General features: G+C 42.3%; 1 protein-coding gene across 1 annotated transcript; it reads right to left on the reverse strand.

The window, feature by feature from the left end:
* Positions 1-5,457: 5,457 nt before the first annotated feature.
* On the reverse strand, positions 5,458-12,648 carry LOC116983138 (anionic trypsin-like). Its single transcript, XM_033036790.1, has 4 exons — positions 12,581-12,648; positions 10,237-10,399; positions 6,021-6,183; positions 5,458-5,666 (listed from the first exon to the last, which is right to left on the reverse strand). The coding sequence occupies exons 1-4, from the start codon at positions 12,636-12,638 to the stop codon at positions 5,487-5,489; spliced, it is 564 nt and encodes a 187-aa protein (XP_032892681.1). The 5' UTR covers positions 12,639-12,648; the 3' UTR covers positions 5,458-5,486.
* Positions 12,649-15,659: the final 3,011 nt, after the last annotated feature.

Consider the following 15,659-nt stretch of genomic DNA (forward strand, 5'->3'; position numbering starts at 1 on the left):
TTTGCTCAGCCTGCAACATGTGGGAGATCAGGGATATGGTCGGTGTCCCTGGTGACTACGTTTGCAGGAAGTGTGTCCTGGCAGACCATATTGAACGATTGGAACTGCGGCCGGATTCATACTGGAGCATCCACGATGCTGAGAAAGTCGTGGATAGCACGTACAGCGAGTTGGTCACACCGCAGGTAAAAGGTAAGAGGACAGAAAGGGAATGGGTGGCCAATAGCCAGCAAAGCAGTAGGCAGGTAGTGCAGGAGTCCCCTGCGGTCATCTCCCTCCTAAACAGGTATACCATTTTGGATACTGTTGGAGGAGATGGCTCATCAGGGGAATGCAGCAGCAGCCAAGTTCATGGCTCCATGGGTGGCCCTGCGGCACATGAGGGGGGGAAAAAGAGTGGAAGGGCAATAGTAATAGGGGATTCAATTGACAGGGGAATAGATAGGCGTTTCTGCGGCCGCAAACGAGACTCCAGGATGGTATGTTGCCTCCCTGGTGCAAGGGTCAGGGATGTCACTGAACGGCTGCAGAACATTCTGGAGGGGGAGGGTGAACAGCCAGTTGTCGTGGTGCATATTGGCACCAACGATATAGGTAAAAAAAGGGATGAGGTCCTACAAGATGAATTTAGGGAGCTAGGAGATAAACTTAAAAGTAGGACCTTAAAGGTAATAATCTCTGGATTACTACCAGTACCACGGGCCAGTCAGAGTAGAAATAGGAGGATATTGCAGATGAATACGTGGCTTGAAAAATGGTGCAAGGGGGAGGGATTCAAATTTTTAGGGCATTGGAACCAGTTCTGGGGGAGGTGGGACCAGTACAAACAGGACGGTCTGCACCTGGGCTGGAATGGAACCAATGTCCTTGGGGGAGTGTTTGCTAGTGCTGTCGGGGAGGATTTAAACTAATGTGGCAGGGGGATGGGTACAAGAGCAGAGAGGCAGGGGGGTGTAAAATGAGGGTAGAGGCAATAGGTAGGAAGGTGAAAAGTAAAAGTGGCAGGCAGACAAAACCAGGGCAAAAATCAAAAAGGGCCACTTTTCAACATAATTGTATAAGGGGTAAGAGCGTTGTAAAAACAAGCCTGAAGGCTTTGTGTCTCAATGCAAGGAGTATTCGTAATAAGGTGGATGAGTTGAACGTGCAGATAGCCATTAATGATTATGATATAGTTGGGATCACGGAGACATGGCTCCAGGGTGACCAAGGCTGGGAGCTGAACATCCAGGGATATTCAATATTCAGGAGGGATAGAGAGAAAGGAAAAGGAGGTGGGGTAGCATTGCTGGTTAGAGAGGAGATTAACGCAATGGAAAGGAAGGACATTAGTTTGGAGGATGTGGAATCGGTATGGGTAGAGCTGCGAAACACTAAGGGGCAGAAAACGCTGGTGGGTGTTGTGTACAGGCCACCTAACAGTAGTAGTGAAGTTGGAGATGGTATCAAACAGGAAATTAGAAATGCGTGCGACAAAGGCAAAACAGTTATAATGGGTGACTTCAATCTACATATAGATTGGGTGAATCAAATTGGCAGGGGTGCTGAGGAAGAGGATTTCTTGGAATGTATGCAGGATAGTTATCTAAATCAACATGTAGAGGAACCAACGAGAGAGCAGGCTATTTTAGACTGGGTATTGAGTAATGAGGAAGGGTTAGTTAGCAGTCTTGTTGTACGTGCCCCCTTGGGCAAGAGTGACCATAATATGGTTGAGTTCTTCATTAGGATGGAGAGTGACATTGTTAATTCAGAAACAACGGTTCTGAACTTAAAGAAAGGTAACTTTGAGGGTATGAGACGTGAATTGGCCAAGATTGACTGGCAATTAATTCTAAAAGGGTTGACGGTGGATATGCAATGGAAGACATTTAAAGACTGCATGGATGAACTACAAAAATTGTTCATCCCAGTTTGGCAAAAGAATAAATCAGGGAAGGTAGTGCATCCGTGGATAACAAGGGAAATCAGGGATAGTATCAAAGCGAAGGATGATGCGTACAAATTAGCCAGAAAAAGCAGCATACCAGAGGACTGGGAGAAATTCAGAGACCAGCAGAGGAGGACAAAGGGCTTAATTAGGAAAGGAAAAATAGATTATGAAAGAAAACTGGCAGGGAACATAAAAACTGACTGCAAAAGTTTTTATAGATATGTGAAAAGAGATTAGTTAAAACAAATATAGGTCCCTTGCAGTCAGAAACAGGTGAGTTGATCATGGGGAACAAGGATATGGTGGACCAATTGAATAACTACTTTGGTTCTGTCTTCACTAAGGAAGACATAAATAATCTGCCGGAAATAGCAGGGGACCGCGGGTCAAAGGAGTTGGAGGAATTGAGTGAAATCCAGGTTAGTCGAGAAGTGGTGTTGGGTAAATTGAATGGATTAAAGGCCGATAAATCCCCAGGGCCAGATAGGCTGCATCCCAGAGTACTTAAGGAAGTAGCTCCAGAAATAGTGGATGCATTAGTAATAATCTTTCAAAACTCTTTAGATTCTGGAGTAGTTCCTGAGGATTGGCGGGTAGCAAACGTAACCCCACTTTTTAAGAAGGGAGGGAGAGAGAAAACGGGGAATTACAGACCAGTTAGTCTAACATCGGTAGTGGGGAAACTGCTAGAGTCAGTTATTAAAGATGGGATAGCAGCACATTTGGAAAGTGGTGAAAACATTGGACAAAGTCAGCATGGATTTACGAAAGGTAAATCATGTCTAACGAATCTTATAGAATTTTTCGAGGATGCAACTAATAGCGTGGATACGGGAGAATTAGTGGATGTGGTGTATCTGGACTTCCAGAAGGCTTTCGACAAGGTCCCACATAAGAGATTAGTATACAAACTTAAAGCACATGGCATTGGGGGTTCAGTATTGATGTGGATAGAGAACTGACTGGCAAACAGGAAGCAAAGAGTAGGAGTAAACGGGTCCTTTTCACAATGGCGGGCAGTGACTAGTGGGGTACCGCAAGGCTCAGTGCTGGGACCCCAGCTATTTACAATATATATTAATGATCTGGATGAGGGAATTGAAGGCAAAATCTCCAAGTTTGCGGATGACACTAAGCTGGGGGGCTGTGTTAGCTGTGAGGAGGATGCTAGGAGACTGCAAGGTGACTTGGATAGGCTGGGTGAGTGGGCAAATGTTTGGCAGATGCAGTATAATGTGGATAAATGTGAGGTTATCCATTTTGGTGGCAAAAACAGGAAAGCAGACTATTATCTAAATGGTGGCCGATTAGGAAAAGGGGAGATGCAGCGAGACCTGGGTGTCATGGTACATCAGTCATTGAAAGTAGGCATGCAGGTGCAGCAGGCAGTGAAGAAAGTGAATGGTATGTTGGCTTTCATAGCAAAGGGATTTGAGTATAGGAGCAGGGAGGTTCTACTGCAGTTGTACAGGGTCTTGGTAAGACCACACCTGGAGTATTGCGTACAGTTTTGGTCTCTAAATCTGAGGAAGGACATTATTGCCATAGAGGGAGTGCAGAGAAGGTTCACCAGACTGATTCCTGGGATGTCAGGACTGTCTTATGAAGAAAGACAGGATAGACTTGGTTTATACTCTCTAGAATTTAGGAGATTGAGAGGGGATCTTAAAGAAACATACAAAATTCTTAAGGGGTTGTACAGGCTAGAAGCAGGACAATTGTTCACGATGTTGGGGAAGTCCAGGACAAGGGGTCACAGCTTAAGGATAAGGGGAAAATCCTTTAAAACCGAGATGAGAAAAACTTTTTCACACAGAGAGTGGTGAATCTCTGGTACTCTCTGCCACAGAGGGTAGTTGAGGCCAGTTCATTGGCTATATTTAAGAGGGAGTTAGATGTGGCCCTTGTGGCTAAAGGGATCAGAGGGTATGGAGAGAAGGCAGGTACGGGATACTGAGTTGGATGATCAGCCATGATCATATTGAAAGGCGGTGCAGGCTGGAAGGGCCGAATGGCCTACTCCTGCACCTAATTTCTATGTTTCTATGTTTCTATAATTGCTGTTGACTATTCGGGGGTCTGTAGTACACCCCCAACATGGTGATCATCCCATTCTTGTTTCTCAGCTCCACCCATATAGCCTCACTAGACGAACCCATTCCGTAATGTGACATCTGATCACTGCCATGACATCATCCTTAACCAACAATGTAACCACCCCTCCACATTGAGCTGCCAGTCCTGTCCCTCCCTTAACCAGGTTTCAGTCATGGCTACAACGTCCCAGTCGCTCATACCAATCCATGCCCTGAGCTCATCTGCCTTACCCATCAGGCCACTTGCATTAAAATATGTGCAGTTTAAACAAACCTTTCTTCCTCCCGTGCCTTTTGTACAGGTCACCCCTGCCCCAGAAGAGATCCCAATGATTGAGAAAACTAAATCCCTGCCCCCAGCACCAACTCCTCAGCCACACATTCATTTCCCCTATGTTCCAGTTCTTATATTCACTTGCACGAGGTACTGGAAGAGAACCTGAGATCACTACCCTGCAGGTCCTGCTTTTCAGTCTTCTACCCAATTCCGTAAAAGTGTTGCAGAACCTCCTTCCTCTTCTGATTTATATCATTTGTACCAACATGCACAACAACGTCCGGCTGCTCCCCCTCACTCTTAAGGATGTTGTGCAGCCGCTCCGAGACGTGTTGGACCCTGGCACCAGGGAGGCAACACACACCATCCTGGAGTCACGCCTTCTGCTGCAGAATCTCCTGCCTCACACTTCTGACTATCGATTCCCCCACCATTACGGCTCTGTCTGACATCACTCTTCCCCATTGAGCCTCAGCACCAGGGTTGGAATCACAGCGTTGGCTGCCGCTCCGTCAGCTCCCAAGAGGGTGAACATGTTTTTAATTGGTCTAGCCACCAGTGGCTCCTGCATTCCAGGTTTACTTCTCTTCCTCATAGTCACCCACCTGTGCTCTTCTTGTATCCTCGGTGTGACAACCTCACTGTAGGTTTTGTCCAGGAAACTCTCGGTAATTCTAATATACTCCTTGTTTTAACTCCTTGTGTCCTCCCATCTGATTTCCCAGTCATATTGTCATCCAATGTTCATTTATTTCTCTTTCTCTTCCCTTTAGCGAATGAGAAATAAATGAACGTCGGATGACAACTGGGATTGGAATTGGGCATTGTAAAGTTTCCTGGGTGAACATAGGCAGACCTGGAATGAGGGGAAGGGGGGAGAACAAAGGAGGACCTGGTATGGGATACTTTGTAACTTTGGCAGCGGCTTTATGTGGCAACCATTTGCATACCTCCGGTACGCAAGTAAAGAATTTCACCGTGGCTTGTCCCATGTGACAATAAACTATTTATTAATTAATTCATTCAGAGAACAGGGGATTTCACAATTCTAGTTTTTATTGCATTTTGTGGTAAAATGTTACACAATGTACTCAGATATAGATGGAAGCATGCTGGTTATCTCAGCCAATTGATTGAGCATCATAGTTAGTAAAGCAAAGTGAATTAGCACGCTGATTACTCAATACAGCTTTTCATTGGTCATATTGTAAGCCTGCATGGCAATGGTTTTCCAAATCCAACAAAGGTATTTAGAAACAAAAGTGTAAACTCCAGGCTTTTTGGGATCTGCACATCCTTTGCCAAAGGATACAATCCCGACGTACTTTCCATTGCAAAGCAAAGGACCACCTGTCCTGGACTTCCCCAACATCGTGAACAATTGTCCTGCATCTAGCCTGTACAACCCCTTAAGAATTTTGTATGTTTCTTTAACCTGGTCAGGTTGTGGTAGACTAAAAGTAGTGGAGGAAAAACCCATCAAATGATCATTCTAATGATCCTTGCTGAAAAACTTCCTGACATGCCTAAAGGAGGAGGACAAGGTTAACTCTGGTTTCCCCTGTGCCAAACGGCATCCTAGATATCACCGTAAGTAATCTGAAAAATCATTCCCCAAGATATCGAAGACATATTCATTTGTGAAATTAAACATTGCTAATGAACAAATTAAGGGTTCAGAGCACTGTATACAGATGAGAAAGAAAATTCATACTTCCAGCAGCATGATGTCATTTTCCATAGTATTACCACTGAATTCTGGATGGGGAATCTGTCTCTTGATATGAAATATTTGTTTACTCGACTCCTTTCCCGAAAGAGAATGTGCACCAAGAACCACTCGAAGCTTCCGTTTTCCAGCAATGATGCCATCTTTTCTGCCAAGCAAAAATAAACATAATTACACTTTTTTTTTAAAGGCCATTTACAGAAATTCATCAGGAAGCCAATCATTAAATATTGAAATTCGTGGAAATATAAGATATATATATATACCACATATTTGGTAGTTAACAAATGTGCAACTTCCAAGGGGTGATCCATACCTAATGATAAGCCAAGACTTTGCTCTTAATTAAAAGTCATTAAATTTTTTTAATTTTATTTAACCTTTATTTAACCAGGAGAAGTCTCATTGAGATTAAAAATCTCTTTTACAAGAGAGTCCTGGCCAAGACAGGCAGCAGCACAGTTCCACAGTTACAGACAATAATTTAAAAAAAACAACAGAGAACATATAAATAGAGTCACAGTCAGAAAATCATCAAACAAAGCATGTACAGACAGAAGAGCCCGCTTCAACATCATTAAGAAGGGATTTAAATCTGTTTATAGAAACCAACTCCTTAAGTTTCAGTTCATTCTGCAGCTGGTTCCATGCGAAGGGAGCAGCATAACTAAATGCCCTTTTCCCCAGTTCAGTACGGACTTTAGGTACAGTTAGTAAGAACAAGTCCTCAGAGCGGAGCTGATAAGTTCCTGTGCTTTTTCGAATTACATACTTCTGCAGGTATGAAGGAAGAACACCGAGGATAGTCTTATAAATAAGGATATGCCAATGATGGAGTCTGCGGGTGGACAGGGCAAACCATCCAACTTGAGCATACAAAGTGCAGTGGTGCGTGAGGGTTTTAAAATTAGTAACAAATCTCAGTGCTCCGTGGTAGACCGTGTCCAAAGACTGTAGGCATTTTGAAGATGCATTCATATATAAAACATCACCATAGTCCAACACAGACATAAACGTTGCAGCAACAAGTCTTTTTTTGGCTTCAAAAGAAAAACAAGATTTGTTTCTAAAGTAAAAACCTAATTTTATCTTTAGTTTTTTCACAAGTTGCTGGATATGATGTTTAAAAGAGAGAGAATCGTCAATTATAATTCCCAGATATTTATATTGAGACACAGATTCAACCACAGAGCCCTGCAAAGTGGTGATAGGAGGGAGGTCCGAGGGCTTTGATTTAGCTTTAGTGAACAGCATGAGCTTTGTCTTGTCAGCATTTAAAACAAGTTTTAAATCACACAGGTTACGTTGCACAGTGTTAAAAGCAGTTTGGAGCTGAGAGAGCCTGATTTGGGGTAGACGCAGAGCAATATATCACTGTGTCGTCAGCATAAAAGTGAAAATTTGCGTTCGGAGCTTTATGATCTAGACTTAATATAAATAGTAAATAATAAAGGTCCTAGAACCAATCCCTGTGGCACACCCTTGGATACATTAAGAGAGCTAGAAGTAATACCTTCTGCTCGCACACACTGGGATCTGCCTGATAGATAGTTTTTAAACCAACAGACAGCTTGATCAGACAAACCGATGCTGCATAGTCTTTGTAACAATAAGGCATGATCCACAGTATCGAAAGCCTTTGATAGGTCAACGAAAAGGGCTGCACAGTGTTGCTTATTGTCTAAAAATTCAATAAAATCGTTTACTACTTTTAAAGCAGCTGTTGACGTACTATATTTTTTCCTAAAACCAGATTGAAATTCAGATAAAATACTGTTAGTTGATAAAAAATACTTCAGTTGTTGGTTTACAATGGATTCCAGCACCTTAATTAAAACAGATAGTTTGGAGATGGGCCTATAGTTGTTTAGCACAGTGGGGTCCCCCCCTTTTAACAGTGGGAGAACAAAGGCAGATTTCCAAATAAGGGGAATTTCGTTTGTCTCCAGGGATAGATTAAAAAGATAAGTCAGAGGCAATGCAATAAAATCAGCGGCTACTTTAGAAGTAAGGCTCAAGGTTGTCTGGACCTGCCGATTTTTTTGTGTCTAAACATCTCAGGGCCTTATGTACCTCTGAAAGTGTAACAGCGTCAAAAGTAAAGGCTTGTCCCTCAAAAAAACAACTACTATCAGAGCAAGCAGAGGAGCCTTGAGCTGTGTTTTGAGAGTTGAAAAGTGAACCAGAGGCAATGAAATGCTCATTAAAACAACCAAGCATGTCAGCCTTTTCATAAATTTGGGTAGAGTCTTTGACAATGCATGGAGGTAGCTCAATAACATTTTTATTTCCAGTTATTGATTTAATGGTTTTCCAGAATTTCAATGGATTGTTTAGGTTATTTGAAGTTTCAGTAAGGAAATGATCAGCTTTGGCTTTTCTAATTGCAACTGCGCTTGCATTTCGCAGCTGCCTAAAGAGCAACCAGTCTGATCCAAGACCTGTACTCCTGGCTTTAGACCATGCCACATTGCGCTCATGGAGTAAAATGGATAACTCTGACGTGAAGCATGCATTATCCCTGCCCCTTATTCTATACTTCCTAAAAGGAGCGTGCTTGTTAACAATTTCAATAAAACCATCATAAAAGATTTTCCAGGCATTTTCAACATCAGGAATTACATTAATTTTCTCCCAGCCAAAGAGAAACAGGTCATGAAAAAATGCTTGCTCCACAAAATGTTTCATGTCCCGCTTTATGATGACACGCGGTTTGGATTTAGGAACTTTTGTATTTCTTACTGTTGCAATGACACAGTGGTCACTGATGTCATTGGCAAAAACAGAAGCAGCAGAATATTTATGAGGAACATTAGTTAAGATAAGATCAATTAACGAAGATTTTTCCGGACATTTTAGATTAGGTCTAGTAGGACTGTCAACAATCTGAAAGAAATTAAACGAATCACAAAATGCTTTAAAATTATCTGATGCTGGTAGCAGCCAGTTCCAGTTTAGGTCACCAATAAGGACAATTTCATTAAAGTTCAACCCGGATAAAAGCTCCATTAAAGATGGTAAGGTACAGCTGATAGCTGAAGGTGGCCTATAGCAACCGACGACAGTGATGTGGTGAGTTTTTGAGATTTCCATGTCAAGAGCCAGAAGTTCAAATTGCTTACTCACTGATGTAGTGAGACGGATCGTCACATGAAACTTAGATTTGACATAGACTGCGACCCCTCCGCCCTTCTTGGTTCGGTCAGTCCTATACACATTGTAGCCGTCAATGTTGATATCCTTGTTTAAAACTGCTTTGTTTAGCCAAGTTTCAGATATGACAATAACATCAGCATCAGTTGAATGAGCCCAGATACGAGTCATATCCATTTTAGCAATCATACTGCGCACATTCAAATGGATGAAACCAAGTCCAGACCTTGATTCAAATTCAGCAGGGGTGTTAAAATTAACAGCAGACTCAGCAGAGCCTGGGCCTGGGTTAGGTTGAACATTCCCTGAAATCATATTTGTAAAACAAACAGACACAGTTAGAGACAGGAGGAGACGTGTGCTGCCATCTTGGATTTTTGCCACAGAAGATGTCGAGACGGTGCAGGTTTGGAATTCCTCCCACACCACACGAAAGCCAGACCGGCCCGGTCAGCACCGGCGAGGCAGTAAGGGGGGGGGGGGGGGGGGCTGTTCTGGATGCAGGTGTCAAAGTCCAGAAAGATTTTCTCCCCCCTTTTGGTGCGCTAGTTTCATGGCAGTTTGCCAGCCACAGTTGTGGGAGCTCGGCAGTTAGTTGATAAGACTGCTCGCAGTCCCAAAACAAGCAGAAACTTTTAAAATAAATCTCTGCAGCGTCGCAGCGATACTCCAAGATGTTTAAAGGTTCCGCTGTGCCTCCTCCGAAGTCCAAAAAAGATGTTTAAATTCACTCACTTTTGTGTCTGGACGGGAGCTCCACAACACCACACCTCTCTGCTGCCCCACCTCTCTGCGGTTTAATGTACCCATTAAAACAAATTGCTTGTAAGTAATACTCTTAAAGTACTGAAATCATGGGTCTGAAATAGGTATTGCATAAGTGACCATTCAAATTGGGTTTTTATAACACAAAAAATGCATTAACCTAGTGATCTACATATTAATGAAGACATGGCCAAACAGTGGAACGTGATAATTCCACACAGGCTAGGATTAGGAACTGAGCAGATATTAAAGTAAATTTTCATTCATACACAGTAGAGCTTACATTTCACAGTGAGCTGCAGTTAGAACCCATTTACGGTTGATCAAAACCCCTCCACAATCATGTACATACTGCTGTTTCCACCACTTAAACCTTTGGAGGGATGCCATATAGGGTCTTGAATGAGGTACAGCATCATGACCTCCAATAATTTCATCTCCATGATCTGGAACAAATAAAAGATATTGAACTTTTTTTTTTCATATTCAGGCTGTGAAGATAACTGACAAGGCCAGCATTTATTGTCCACCCCTAACAGGATTACGGATAAAATGATCGATGAATTATTCTGAATAGATATATATATATTTTTTTTTAATTTATTTATTAGAAGTAGACATATTATAAAATGTAGTTACATATTATAGTAAAAAAACTTTTCATATACATCAGTCATACATTATTAAAATTTTCCATTATCAATTACTTCTGCTTCTAGTGTTTTTATTTTTTATAGAAAGAGGGAAAAAGAGAGGGTAGAAAGTTACAAATAAAAAAGAAAGCAAAAAAAAAAAAAAACACAACAGAAAAACAAGGGAGGTGGAATGGGTTACCTGTAATACATCAATGGAGATAGGTTCGTAGGTTATAAAGTATAGCTTTTCATCTATTCCTGAGTTCAAGTTTCAGCTGGGTCCTCGTGCTGTGCCAATCTATCCCTTCAGGTAGTTAATGAATGGAGCCCAAATTTTATGGAAAAGATCTTGTTTGTCCATTAAGACAAGTCTAATTCTTTCTAAGTATAGGGTCTCCGACATTTCCGTAATCCACATTTTAATTGTGGGGGTTGTAGGGCCTTTCCAAAATTTTAATATTAATTTTTTTCCAGTTATTATACTGTAGTTGAGGAAATTTATTTGGTTTGTTGTGAGTGTTAAGCTTTGTTCTGATATTCCAAGTATTATTAATTTTGTGTCTGGGTCCAGTTTTGTATTAATAACTTCTGAAGTTATTTCAAAAATATCAGTCCAGAAATGTTTAAGTTTTATACAGTTTGCAAACGTATGTGTTAAATTAGCCTCTAAATGTAGACATTTATCACAAATAGGAGAGATTTGTGGGAAGATTCTATTTAGTTTTATTTTAGAGAAGTGTAGTCTATGTAAGACCTTGAATTGTATTAAAGTATGTCTGGCATTTAATGAACATTGATGTATTTGTTGTAAACTTTCGTCCCACATATCTTTCGTGATAGGGTGACCTATTTCATTTTCCCATTTGTATCTATATGGTTCGGTGAATAGATATTTACAAGATTAATTGAACATTATGTTATGTAACCAATAATATAAGTAGAACTTCCCAAAAGAGTTGAAGTGAGATTTCATTACATTATCCACTGATGATTAAGAAAGGTGGAGTTGAATTCCCCTTCTTCATGTAATGACATAGTCTGTACTCATACTCATCAAGAATTTTATAGCACACAGCTTTGGACTGACAAGTTTTAAATTGCATTTCACCACACAAGCGTTTGGCAATGACCAAGTCTGAGAAGAGGGAACGTTACTGTTTCTCTTTGAAATTCAGTGACAGAACCAGAACCTAAATTGGACAAAAAATGTTAATATTATGGTTATAAGGTTAAGGCTCCGAGGCTGAACGTCCGATTAATGGTCCAAAGGTACTTTATTGTCACATGTACCTAGGTGCAATGAAATTTCTTTGTTGCATACAGTTCAGTATAAATCTTACTATACAAAAGCACAATCATACTTAAGTACTCTCTCAGTTCCTTTCTGCCATCTACAAGTCAGGAACGGGTTATCAGGCTCTCAACTTGCTTGGAGCACAAATGTTCCAACAACAGTTAAAAATCATGGCACCTTCCAGGAAAAGAACAGACTTGATTCATAGGTGATCCAACCCCCCAGATATACACTCCCTCCACCAGTGGCTCATTGTGCCTGCAGATTGTAACTTTTGCAAAGTCCGTTTATTTCCAACAGCAGATCTGAAAGTTCTGACCCTTATCAGAGAAGAGGATGAATGCAGCAAGAGCAGTAATACATTTTCATTCCAAATCACACACCATCCTGGATTTGCAAATATATTGCCATGCTTACTTCTTCACAAGGTCTAAATCCACATATTCCTGCACTGAAGAAATAACTTAAACACATGTTTTCAGCACCTCAAACAAGTGCCTCACTACCATCTTCACAAAAGCTGTTAGAAATGAGCAATACCTGTCCCTTTATCAGCACTCCTAAGCTGCAACTTGGACCACATAGGAAGCAAATGCAGCAGAAACATGGGAACATCACCACTTACAAGTAACACCTTTACTGAAATAAATTATAACATGAATACAATAAGGTTAAATATTCCTTATTTTGCTACTTACAGGCTGGACTTAGAAAGATGACAATTAGCAAAACATGCAGATTGTACAGTAGTTTCATCTTTCTCCTTGTGCAATCACACACTAAATGATGCCAAACGTTCTTGCGTAATTTATAATAAACTCAGTGGGGAGTGGTTAATTTATGTTAGATGCATCCTGGTGATAGGTTGGATTTGCAAATTCTCTAATCTGTATTCACTGTAATCCATGTGGCAGGCTCAGAGCAAACCAGAACATATAATCAAATGTTAGGGGTTTCACAAAGGGTTGGTCTTTATTTTAGTTTAGTTTAGCTTATTATTGTCACGTGTGCTGAGGGAAGGCAAAAAGCTGTTTTTTTCATGCTATACAGTCAAAGAAAAGACAATGCATTATCATAATCAAGCCGTCCAGAGTGCACTGCTAAAGGGTACAACATTTAGTGCAAGATAAAGTCTGATAAAGAACATCAAAGATAGCTCAAAGGTTTCTAATTAGGTTGAGAAGAGATCAGGGCTGCACTCTCACTGATGAGAGTAGTTCAAGTTCAAGTGAGTTTATTGTCATGTGTCCCAGATAGGACAATGAAATTCTTGCTTTGCTTCAGCACACAGAACATAGTAGGCATTTACTACAAAACAGATCAGTGTGTCCATATACCATAATATAAATATATACACACATGAATAAATAAACTGATAAAGTGCAAATAGCAGAAAGTGGTTATTAATAATCAGAGCTTTGTCCGAACCAGGTTTAATAGCCTGATGGCTGTGGGGAAGTAGCTATTCCTGAACCTGGTTGTTGCAGTCTTCAGGCTCTGTACCTTCTACCTGAAGGTAGCAGGGAGATGAGTGTGTGGCCAGGATGGTGTGGGTCTTTGATGATACTGCCAGCCTTTTTGAGGCATCGACTGCGATAAATCCCCTCGATGGAAGGATGGTCAGAGCCGATGATGGACTGGGCAGTGTTGACTACTTTTCGTAGTCTTTTCCTCTCCAGGACGCTCAAGTTCCCGAACCAAGCCACGATGCAACCGGTCAGCATGCTCTCTACTGTGCACCTGTAGAAGTTAGAGAGAGTCCTCCTTGACAAAACGACTCTCCGTAATCTTCTCAGGCTGATGAGCTTTCTTGATAATTGCATTAGTGTTCTCGGACCAGGAAAGATCTTCAGAGATGTGCACGCCCAGGAATTTGAAGCTCCGTGTGTCAGTTGCTACATGTTGCTTGAAATTCCGTTCCAATAACCTGATGGCACACGGGACATATTTATTCAAGCCTGCGTGAATGCATAATAAATGCCGAAAACTAGCATTAAATTTGAGAAACCATCGACTGAATAAACCATTTTATTGTGGCTTCATTTCAAATGAAAATAGTCCAATTGAAATGGCATTACTAAACTGGCAGCTTTTTGTCCATAAAAGTCTGAAGATTGTAGAGAGCACTCATCAAAATCCATGATCTATAAAGTGTACGGATCAGCTGTGATCTGTGGTGTGTTAGTTAGAATGAAAGGAGAGGGACGTTGATTGGACCAATGCCAATGGTAAGATGCAATGTCATCAGATTTCCTGTTTCTGACCACAACTGACCTGCAACTGCTCCTAGAAATCCTGTCCATGTTGACAAGATCAGGCTCGGTTCTGATGCAATGCACTTCATATCATCTATGAGTCAGAAGAATGGTCTCGACCCAAAACTTTACCTATCCATGCACTCCAGAGAAGCTGCCTGACCTGCTGAGTTGCTCCTGCAATTTGTGTCATATTGAGTATTACCTTGCATCTGCAGTTCTCTGTGTCCATATAATCTTTCTCTTTCACTTCCACATTAACCCAGGGTCAGTAATCGACATCAACGGGTCCAGTGTAATACAAATGAGCGCTGCATTGGTGTGATATCACCTTTCACATGAGGTGTTAAACTCTGGCTCAGTTCAGCTCCTCACATAGGCATAAAAATACCAATGGTGCTATTTGAAGAAAAAATGTAGAGTTAAGTTGCTTTGGAACATGCTAAATTCTCAAAAGGCAAAACACATGTGCTACTTCTTTTCAGCCACAGTTCCACAGAACAAGGATATAATGCTGAGGCTTTCCCGACCTTCGCCACTCCACCGCCCTCCAGCAGGCCGCAGCCGTCGCCCTACCTGAGTCTCAGGCTCAGCACCGGGCCTAAAGTCTCCACGCTGCAGACTCTGACATCACGGGGTCTAAATGTGCTGGGTTCCTCCATCCCCCCCTTACACAGGGAACCTCACTGGTTGTTCCACTGGGTTTTCCCCTCCCCCCTCAAACCATGTTACCCCAGCTCTTCCCCACCCACACTATAGTCCTCATAGTCCCCTCCTCCCTGACCACTCACCACCCCCATACCAGACATCGCCTCGGCCTCCGTCCACTCACCTGCCTTCCTCCGGCCCCAACCCCCATCAGGCCTGCCATCTCTCACGCATTGAGCATGAGAATCACGCATTTCGCCAAATTCTCATGCTCTCATGCTGATCACTAATTTCCCACGCTCTGTCATGAGAAATTCTGTGATCAACGCAGATTTTAAAACTCATATCAACTGCATGGGCCGCAGGTGTTGGAGAGCCCGGGGCTGAGGGAGGGATGGAAGCAGAAGCAGCGGCGGGGACAGATGCGAACAGGGAGCCGGGGCTGGTGAGTGTTTGCCGTGCTGGTAAGTGTTTGCGGGGCTGGCGAGTTGCTCGCTGCAGCTCCGGACATGGAGCAGCCTCAGTGAAAGAGTCCCGGGCTGTTGAAGGAATAGGAAGCGTTGCGCTGCTGCCGTGAGAGTCTCTGTGCCGAATTCGCCCAGGTGACCGGCATGGATCAAGCTGCGGCTCGGTGCATCCTGGAGGACAACCGGTGGCTGCTGGAAGTAAGTACCAAGCACTGGGTAGAAATGGTGGAAGATAGTGGCCTTCAAATGGGGGTGGTTGGAGAAAGCATCCTGCTTGCCTGCTAGATTTTCACTTACTGTAACTGCAGGAAAAATGTTCCCGATGTTGGGGGAGTTCAGAACCAATATCAATATTTATTACATGTCATTTGAACCTCAGTGAGGCTCAAACGAAACTCAGTTTCCAC

The sequence above is a fragment of the Amblyraja radiata genome, chromosome 1 (genome assembly GCF_010909765.2).
Source record: "Amblyraja radiata isolate CabotCenter1 chromosome 1, sAmbRad1.1.pri, whole genome shotgun sequence".
In the NCBI taxonomy this organism is placed as follows: Eukaryota; Metazoa; Chordata; class Chondrichthyes; order Rajiformes; family Rajidae; genus Amblyraja; species Amblyraja radiata.

What these genes read in the sequence shown, in the direction of transcription:
- LOC116983138 (XM_033036790.1), bottom strand. Translation starts at nt 12,638, where the DNA reads ATGAAACTACTGTACAATCTGCATGTTTTGCTAATTGTCATCTTTCTA. An exon ending in CATCTTTCTAAGTCCAGCCT is followed by an intron (nt 10,400 to 12,580) that starts GTAAGTAGCAAA and finishes TATTTGTTCCAG; the next exon opens with ATCATGGAGATGAAATTATT. An exon ending in ATGACATCATGCTGCTGGAA is followed by an intron (nt 5,667 to 6,020) that starts GTATGAATTTTC and finishes ATGTTGGGGAAG; the next exon opens with TCCAGGACAGGTGGTCCTTT.